General features: G+C 32.4%; 1 protein-coding gene across 1 annotated transcript; it reads left to right on the top strand.

Annotated features, from left to right (window-relative positions):
* The first annotated feature begins 2,270 nt into the window (after positions 1–2,270).
* On the top strand, positions 2,271–5,915 carry LOC112522922 (delta(8)-fatty-acid desaturase). Its single transcript, XM_025132264.1, has 2 exons — positions 2,271–2,553; positions 4,365–5,915. The coding sequence occupies exons 1-2, from the start codon at positions 2,502–2,504 to the stop codon at positions 5,720–5,722; spliced, it is 1,410 nt and encodes a 469-aa protein (XP_024988032.1). The 5' UTR covers positions 2,271–2,501; the 3' UTR covers positions 5,723–5,915.
* The last annotated feature ends 4,633 nt before the right edge of the window (positions 5,916–10,548 follow it).

The following is a 10,548-nucleotide window of genomic DNA, read 5'->3' as shown; positions in this document are numbered from 1 at the left end:
AAATCAACTATTTAAAAGTTCTCATTTTTTATGTAATTTATTTAATTTATTTTTTTATCATAATTTAATTTAAGTTTAATAACGAAATAATTTATTTTTGGTTTAATAATATAACATTTTATAAAGATAATAATTAAGTATTTTGTTAGAACTCAATGATTATCTTAATAATATTTTAGATATTTTATATATTTAAATGAGATGTTTATCATGTATTTGATTATGTTTATCTGCAGTTAGTTACACGAATTCAGATATGAAGCTTTAATAAGTTGTATTTACGCATAATCTACTTGCAATCTTGAGTTTTAAGTAATATGCATTCATAAACAGCATTTTACGCATAAAAAATGGTTTTTAAGAGTTTTTGTCAAATGCTTTATAATATAGTATAGATAAACATTTGATTTTTCTTTTATAAAATTAAATATATAGAAACATTAGAATGAAATTTGATAATATCATATATATCTTTTTTGGGTAACTTAGTTTTTTCTCCATGATTATAAAGATCAAAGATTCTGACAGTGTTTGGATTCAAAGTTCAAACTTATGATAGATGAAATTTTCCACTACATCCCTCTAATATATCTTTACCAGTATGATATATCAGTATTTATGATAAATACATAAATTTGATACTATATCAGATATCAACCGATAAGAATAAGTTAGAGATGGACCTAGAAAACTTTTAATGAGTGATCGATCCATGCATAATAAAAGGTCATGGTTTTAACCACTCTCGTACAAAAACAAAAGCTATAGAAACCTAAAATTAGGAATTGTATAAGAAATTTGGTAAAAGTGAGATCCAAACCCCCTCCTTTTCGAACAAAAAAACTTTAATACGATGACTTGGATCAGCTCAGCCATCACAAACTTGTACCACACATTTATTTTTAAGAAAAATATAAAGCACACAACGAATATTTTTAAGAAATAAATTTTGTTTCTATTACGAAGAAACTATGAAACAATACCATGGGCCATAATATGCTTCCACATGAACATGCCTTTTTTCCCTGTACTTTTTAGATTTTTAGGGGCTGTTTACCAAAAATCTATTAGATAAATGCTTACCGGTAAAGTTCAACACTATTACTTGCTTACCGGGTAAGATTTTAGTCCATTAAAACGACACATTATACAATAATTTACTCTTGTTCCTTGTCTCGCTCTTACCGGGTAAGATTTTTGATCCTTATCATATTCATCTGTTAAAAGATGTGACTTGGTAAACGCTTACTCAGGCAAGTGTTTGGTAAACAACATCTTAGTAAAACAAAGATTATGAAAACAAGTCATGATATACTCTTGAGTATATTCAAGCCAACCAATTTTTCTTGACAATAAACTTGTGGTATAAATTTGTGATACTTGAGTTGATACAAATCGTCGTATTAAAATTTTCTGTTCGAAATGAAATAATTTAATTGAATATTTGACATATATAAATATTATATATTGAAAAAAAAAACTTAACTTATTGTCTTAAAACCAAATTCACCTTGAACTTTCATTTTACCTAGAGTTTATGTAAATGATTTATCGTAAATTCATTTTTCAGATTAAATAAAAATAAAAAGAAATTTTTTATACAAATTTATGTAAAGATCCACATTTAAGTAAAGATTTTTTTGAAAAAATATAAAAATAGGATTCACCGTAAATGCATAATGTATTTATATAAACTCTTACAAAAAATAGAAATTTAATTTTAAACGTGATTATAAATTAAATTTAAAAATTTAATTTTAAACGTGATTAAAAAATAAATTTAAATTTTCTTTAAAAATATAATATTTATTTACAACCAAATTAACCTTCTAATCATTTCTCTCGAGACTTTATCGAAAAGTCACTAGATCCGCAATATCATGTCTGCAATTATCACGGACCCATTAAACAACAAAATTTTAGAGTTTCTAGCCCAAGTATGTAATTATTACGGATGCAATCTAAAACCCATTTTTCTTGAATCTGTAATGCCCAAACACGTAGATGTCCATCTTCATAAGAAAATGGGTTTTAGCCTGGATCCGTAATAATTGCGGACCTAACTTAGTTAGTCCATAATAATTGTTTGACCTTAGTATTGAGAATTAATGATTTTTAGGTAAATTCCAAAGTAAAATGGTGAATAGGTTAATATGATCGTAGAATAGGGTCAATTGAGTCAATTCCTGAAAATTTAAGATTTAATTTTGAGTTGGTTAAGGAACCAATGTGCTGTTTACGTGCGTTGGTGCGTGGGAAGGCTGTAAGGAACAGGTGATGGCAGCAGAGGAGGAGTTATCTCCTACATGACACAACGCGCTCGCCCTCATCACTTTCCGCGGACCCTTCAATGTCGACCGTTGATTTCTTCTCCTTCCTTCGTCCTATATAGTATATTGCCATTGTACCGTTAGGTTTCAAAAACCCCACACATTCCCTTCAATTTCTATCCCTCTTTCTCTGCAAATCATCGGTTGTGAGGAAATTGGTCCAGATTTCGGATGGTTTGTGAAGATTTGACTATGGTTTCGCCTTCCTTTCCTGTCATTGAAGGTTAGTTTTTCTTTTCACCTGTTTTTTATCTGTTTCCTTCGATTTTGTGAAGAAGAGTGGATCTGTTTGTTAAATTGGCATCTTAAATGGTTTTAATCGTTCTATGATCATCATTTTAGCAAATATTATTGAATTCAACAAATAAAATAGGTTGCACAATCGCCATTAGCAATGTCGTTGTATTGAACATGAAAACCTATTAGAATAATCTCTGTTTCTATATTATTACTGCTGTAGACGGGATGAAATTAGGAGATGATTTTGTTATTCCTGGATTGCTGTCTGGTTCGGATTCGGATCTGAGATCCGGCTGGACTATTTATTTTTTGTGTTCCTCAAATGTTACTTTCATCATCAACATGGATCCAGCAAGAAAAAGCGTTTTCCTTAATTTATGGCTGAAGATTAGTTTTCTTCTCTACTTTATGTTTAAACTTTTACCTTTACTTGTTCTTTTAGGGAAAGGAAAGGATAGTGATCATTTGAATTTTACCGAGTAAAGGATTCGTTCATGATAACCCAATAGTTATGTATCAAAACCTTTCTCATGTGGTTTTGAGTCCTTCTGGAAAAATTATGCACATGGATTGCTTTGATGATATATATTGTGGTTCTTAGATTCAGAGTTATCTAAACAACACATATATCCCGATCCGTTCCCGGACAAACACATACAGAATCCAGGAATAACCCTAATTTCATCATGTCTACAGCACTAATAATACAGGAACAGAGGAGATTCACTTTATACTAATAGCTTTTCATAATCAATACAATGACATTGCTAAAATGGCGATTTTACAACGTTTAAAATGGTCAACAAAATCTTTTCGTGTTAAAAACACCTAAGATACTCCACTCAAGGTAGTGTTTTTGTATCTTATCTAAACTGGGTCTTCCACTATTTTGTTCTTGCTCTTTTTCGTTTTTCTACATTTGGAAAATTGGTAATTGCACACTGTTAAGACCATCAAGGAATCAATTAATTAAGGAAACGATCATGCCTACCCTACCCCTAGAAAACTTCGTCTGAAAATGTCTTTTCTTTGAAGTTATGCTATTTCTTGTATTCCTATTTTTATACTAATTGATTTTGTCCGGTCCACAACTGCCAGGCCTGCAAAATATCCAATGATGACTTTATTTAGCATTTCTTATAGGATATGCACATGGCTCCTTTATTGCTTGTCTAGATCATCTTTTTAAATACAAGTATAACCCTTGACCCTTGTCCATTATTTTAACCAAATAGAGACTAATTTTTGTTTAGCCTTTTGATAAGTCCAATGGGTGGGTCCCTTGGACATGCCTCTTTTATAGACTTGTTTTGCATCATTCATACCTTTACAAATGATGAATATTGATGTGATTCAAAATTATCAAACACTTATATTAAATACTTAAAATAGGAGTCCCTACTTATAATTACTTTATCAGATAACATTCTCGTCAATCAAAATAGATTATTGGTAATGTCTCTTACCCGGTAAGTGCAGAGTCTTCTCCATCATTTACCGGGTAAGATTGTCGACTTTACTGGATTCGTAAATGACACCTGATAAGTGCTTACATGGTAGATTTTATGCATTTCCCTCGTGCGGGAAACCCTTGTTGTGTAAAAGTATAATTAGCAACATCTCTAACAAACAAAGTTTATTCATTACGTAGCATTCTCTTCATTTCAAGACATGTTTATACCAAACCAACTACATATTCAATAAGAATCGAAATAAACTGTAACTTATGTTAAATCGCTCTCATATTTTCCTTCATCCATAGAAATTAAATGTCAATTTTCCTTTTTTTTTCAGTCTTGAATTCAATGGCTGATGGAAAGAAGTACATAACATCAGAAGAGTTAGGAAAGCATAACAAGCCTGGTGATCTATGGATCTCCATTCAGGGTAAAGTTTACAATGTTACAGAGTGGGCTAAAGAACACCCTGGTGGAGATATTCCACTCTTGAATCTTGCGGGCCAGGATGTGACCGATGCATTCATCGCGTTTCATCCTGGTACCGCATGGAAGCATCTTGACAAACTCTACACAGGGTATCATTTAAAGGATTATCAAGTTTCGGATGTTTCTAGAGACTACCGGAAGCTTGCTTCCGAGTTTTCAAAGGCCGGGATGTTTGATAAGAAAGGGCATGGTGTAATATACTCACTATGTTTCGTGTCTTTACTCCTTTCCGGGTGTGTATACGGAGTTCTATATTCCACCAGTTTCTGGGTTCATATGTTTGCTGGAGCATTGTTGGGATTAGCATGGATGCAAATCGCTTACTTGGGTCATGATGCCGGGCACTACCAAATGATGGCTACTCGTGGGTGGAACAAATTCGCTGGAATCTTTATCGGGAACTGTATAACAGGTATAAGCATCGCGTGGTGGAAGTGGACACATAACGCGCATCATATCGCTTGCAATAGCCTCGATTACGATCCCGACCTTCAACACTTGCCAATGCTAGCAGTCTCTTCTAAACTCTTCAACTCGTTAACGTCCGTTTTCTATGGCAGGCAATTGACATTCGATCCGTTGGCTAGATTCTTTGTAAGCTACCAACATTATTCATATTATCCCATCATGTGTGTCGCAAGGGTCAACCTGTACTTACAGACATTGCTGTTGCTGATTTCAAAGAGAAAGGTGCCCGACAGAGGTCTAAACATTCTTGGAACCCTTGTTTTCTGGACCTGGTTTCCTCTTCTTGTTTCGTGCTTACCCAATTGGCCGGAAAGGGTGGCCTTTGTGTTGGTCAGCTTTTGTGTTACGGGCATCCAACACGTTCAGTTCACGCTGAACCACTTTGCCGCAAACGTTTACATAGGTGCACCAAAGGGGAACGATTGGTTCGAGAAACAAACAAGTGGGACGATCGACATTTCGTGCTCTTCTTGGATGGATTGGTTCTTCGGTGGCTTACAGTTTCAACTCGAGCACCATTTATTCCCGAGATTGCCTCGGTGTCATTTGAGGTCGATCTCGCCTATTGTGAGGGACCTTTGCAAGAAACACAATCTGCCGTATACGAGTTTGTCGTTCTACGATGCTAATGTAACGACACTGAAAACGCTTAGAACCGCAGCGCTACAGGCACGAGATGTTGCGAACCCGGGTCCTCCCCAGAATTTAGTATGGGAGGCTTTTAATACTCATGGATGAGGGAGTTGTTAGTACGGAAGACTCAATTGGGAATTTTTTTATTTGAGCAGTAAGAATTAAAAAGGATGTGTTCCATATTTATTGAACAGTAGATAATTGCTATTAACAGTGTATAATTGTTGTATTATGTATGTTGTTTTTCACCTTGTATTTATTTAATTAATACTATGATTTTAAGATGGCAACTAATTCTTTAACCCTCATGCTCTCTCAAATCGATTTATGCTTCAAGCCTTTGCATCTCCACGATCACGGGTATATCGATTTACTGGTAAATCCATTTCTGTTTTAAACCTCAAATCGGTTTTTGCTTCAAACTTGTGTATATAAATTTACCGGTAAAGAGATTTCTGCTTTTCGATTTCTGCTTCGAAGGTCAAATCGATTTCTACTTCAAACCTGTGTATATCGATTTACTGGTAAATCCATTTCTGCTTCTCTCCATGGTTTCAATTTACTAGTTTTCGTTTCTCGTCAATGGTTCCGATTTCTCCCTGTTGATTTCTCTCTATGGTTTCAGTTTATTGGTTTTCCTTGTTGGTTCACATACTGCTATGTGTTTGTTCATCATACATGTAAACGTGTTCATACACGTTTTTCGGTTTTTCCTTGTTGGTAGTCTATAGAAAATGTAATATTCAAGATCAATTGTTAGAAATTTTTAATTGTATTCAAACCGTTTAAAATATAGACGGGGTATTTTGGTCATTTTAAACATTCAGATTATTTAATCAGCATAACAACCAAATAATAACTTATCTATACTACCTTATAAACCAGATTTATCAAAAGTCTTAAAAAAATTAATGCACAAAGTACTATACATTTATGCACAAAGTCTTAAAAACAACTCATAATGCATTAAATACTACTCTTTATGCATTAAAAATAACATATAGTACAAGTTATCAATGCACATTATTACCTTTTCTTTTTATGTTTCCAAGATACTTTTGACAACTTTCACTCATGTCTTCACTCTCTCATACCTCTATGTTTTCCCCATCCCCCAATGTGAGATTCAAATTGATATTCACTATGAGTTATTAAAAAGTTCTCTCATTCAATTGCTCTAAAACTCTCAGTCTCACTCTTGATTTCTTGATTTTTTGCTCTTGGTGTAAATCAAACACATTTGTGGAGTCGTTGAATTATGTTGGATTTTAAATTGTTATACAATTTTTTTCATCGATAAACTGTAATTGGAACCATAACTCTTATTTATTCAAATTGTATTAATATGTAAAAGTAACTTATATCAATTCACGGCTCCAGCTATATTGTACGGATACACAACAAATCTATTATCATACAGAAACTTTATCGATACAGATGTTAATAAAAAATAAACTTAACAACCTCTAAGTCTTACAACTTTCGTATAAATTATTCACTTAATCCGTGAACCTCATGACATGATTAGTCCTTCACTTGGACTTTTTCTTTTAACTTTTTACGTGTTTTTAGGGGTGACATCTTTCAAAAAAACATGCTAAAAGAATTAATATCACACATATATATATAGAGAGAGAGAGGGGTTGATTATTATACAATTCTTAACATTACTAATACAACTCAATCTCAACCGTTTATTTCATTTGATTAATATGTGATTTCATAAAAGTTTTTATTGTTTCCTAATATAAAGTATCGATCATAATTAATGAACCATATTCATCTTCTATAAATATTTAAATCATAATAAATGAACTCTCATTATTTCCATAAATATCTCAATACATTGGGTTGTATTGGTTGTACAAATGCGATGAGTTGTATTTGAAACAAACTCTTATATTTATATATATATATATACACACACACACACACACACATACATATATACAGGGTTGGGTTCATGTGAGACCAATGGTTTTTCGTGAGACCCGTAAGACCAATTTATGTTCATTGATCAACTTTATAAGCTAATGATCTAACGGTTTAAAATTACAATGTGGTAATTTTGTGATTATTGAGAAGTCTAATGACAATTTTGTGATTACGAATGTTCAGATTGTAGATTTAATCCAAAAGTTGAGAATTAATCTTACAGGTCTCACGAAAAACCTTTGGTCTCACATATAAGATGCACACCCATTTCAATATTATATTCATATAAAAAATATACGAAATGAATTAACTTTTTGAATTTGTTTTAAAAATATTTTGAAGTTGTTGAATGAAAAAATGTTTGAGGGATTACTATGTTATCTTCACAAATATTTTACATATAAGATGCACACCCATTTCAATATTATATTCATATAAAAAATATACGAAATGAATTAAATATTATTATAAAAATAAAAGTTGCTGGCCCAATAATTCTTCAATGAGCTTTTGTCAGCCAAGGCTACAAGCAAACAAAACTTGGGGTTTATTCATAAATTATTAATTCAACTTAAACCATTTTTTACTAATATTTTAACTAAGTGGTTCAATTTTATAATCATCATCAAATCAAATTAAACAAGAAAATATCAAAATAAAAGAATATAATAATAATTAAATTACATATGATTTTACATTAAACTCATATGCAAAACAACATGTGATTATGCACGAGCTTGCCCCATAACTTAGTTGCCCGTACAAGTTATGTTGACCGTGCTCCAAAATGACATGTGATTTGATTGTTTTCGTACATATTTTCGTTTTACCATCTCTCTCTCTCTCTCTCTCTCTCTGTCTCTCGATACACGTATACATATAGAGAAAGACATTTTGTTAATACAAACTTTGCTAACCCGGGTTATATTCGTCTTTTCATGTATTGATATCATATCTTTTAATTATCTCATTTACTTTGTTTAAGCTTCCTTAATTATTTGATTCACTTTCTGGCTTCACCTATGAACTTTGATAAATTTTTTGAACAACCAATGTTCATACACGAAGCAACATTATAAACTTTAAACAAAAATCATTATTTCACTTATGAACTTTCTGGTTTCACTTGTGAATTTCGGTAATAAAAAAATCAAAACAATCAAAGTTCTTAGATTAAACAACACTATAAATTTTTAACAAACACCATATAAAACATGATTATCTTCCAAAAAAAAAATTGTTTCAAAATTCGTCCTCCATTTAAATTTATTTTCTTTCTCGTTATTTTATAACCTATTTGACCATAACCTTTAAAAAATAATGAACAACTTAGATGAATTTGTAAAACTAATATTAATTAATTGATTAACAAATGATTATGTGTGTATATATATATATATATATATACATATATATATATATGGGCATAATCAAAAGAGAACTGATTAGTTTGTGGTAACTGTGAGAACCAATGTGAGCCACTCATTTAAATAATTAATATTATATCCTAAAATAACATAAAGGGTAAATTGGTAATGTTTATAATTWTAAAACCCTACTCTTCTCCTTCATTATGAAACAGCCGTCCTCCAGCATAAGCATGCTTCTCTTCCTTTCTTTCCCCCTTCTCACGCACAACAACCACCACACCATCATTCATCATCACATGGAAAATCAATCAAACCAGGTACCAGAGTTTTTATATAAATGGGATAACGATCATCATTGACGATGCGTTGAATAAGAGGTTGAAGATCCTTGTAAGTGACCATTGGAATCTTCGACTTGAAAGTTTCTCGATCGGTGGCTCCGTCGAGATTGTAAAGCTTGAGATACTCAGTTTTATCGTTCCGGCTTATTATCGCCGCCAAAACATTCGCCTGAACGGTGTCAGCGCTGCTCGTCATCTTCTCGATGAACTCAAGCGCCTTCGCATCTTTTTCGAACGCCGGCAAATCCACAAAAGATCTCCGATCATCAGTCGTCATGATGATGATGGTAGATTAGCACAGGTGTCGCCGGAGATGTAAACCAGATCTCGTCGGAGATGTAACTCCGAAGATGTSCCACTCMTTTTCTGTGGTACACAGTGGTACCCCAATGGTATCACAGTATATCACAATGGGTATCACATTGTGTATCTTTGTGATTACTTGGTACCTGCCGGATTTTTGTTCACCGGAAGCCGGAGATTGGAGGTCGGAGAGAGGAGAGAGGAGTTTTTTAAAAATACATAAAATGCCTCTAATTATAATTTTAACTCAAACTACCATATTTATTAATTTCCTAATTTATTCGTTAATTTGTGGTTGAGATTGGTTCTCACAGTTACCACAAACTAATCAGTTCTCCTTTGAATGAGCCCCTATATATATATATATATATATATATGGAAAGGTTCAAACGAGAACCCTTATGATTTACAAAAACTTGAGAACACTTGTAAGCCAAGTATTATATGTTAAATCACATTTTAATAGTATTTGAGAGATTTTTAAATTTTAAATGAATTTTAATTTTTTTTCAAAAACAAGAAAGATGTGAGGGGTAAAACTGGAAATAAGGATATAAAATAAAATAACATGATCAAATTACATTACATAATAGGGTCGATGGTTTCGGGGAGAAAGAAATCAGTCGACTTTGGAGGCGTAGACGAAGAAGAGGAGGGCGATTTATAAGAGGTATGTGTTACTTATCACATCTTTATCACATACACAACATATATCAATGACTCCTTCTATACCACACAATTATCACAGTGTATGTACCACACCATTAGGGCAAAATCAAGAAGTTGTTATTATGTTTGGGCATCACAGATTTATCATAGTGTAATAATTGTAAGGAGAAATCGAGAAATTAGACTCTGAATCAGTAAAATATGCTCATTTCCCTTCTTTATCACAACATTATCACAGTCATGAGTATCACATGCTTAGGGTAAAATCAAGAAATTGTTATCCTATTTGGCTATCACATATTTATCACGGTGT

Source organism: Cynara cardunculus (genome assembly GCF_001531365.2).
Source record: "Cynara cardunculus var. scolymus isolate 2C chromosome LG 12, CcrdV1, whole genome shotgun sequence".
NCBI lineage: Eukaryota > Viridiplantae > Streptophyta > Magnoliopsida > Asterales > Asteraceae > Cynara > Cynara cardunculus.
This window is presented reverse-complemented; position numbering and strand designations above follow the sequence as displayed.

Bases quoted from the DNA above. Each gene is read 5' to 3' on its own strand.
- LOC112522922 (XM_025132264.1), top strand. From the start codon at position 2,502: ATGGTTTGTGAAGATTTGACTATGGTTTCGCCTTCCTTTCCTGTCATT. The intron at 2,554-4,364 runs GTTAGTTTTTCT...TTTTTTTTTCAG, and splicing joins TTCCTTTCCTGTCATTGAAG to TCTTGAATTCAATGGCTGAT.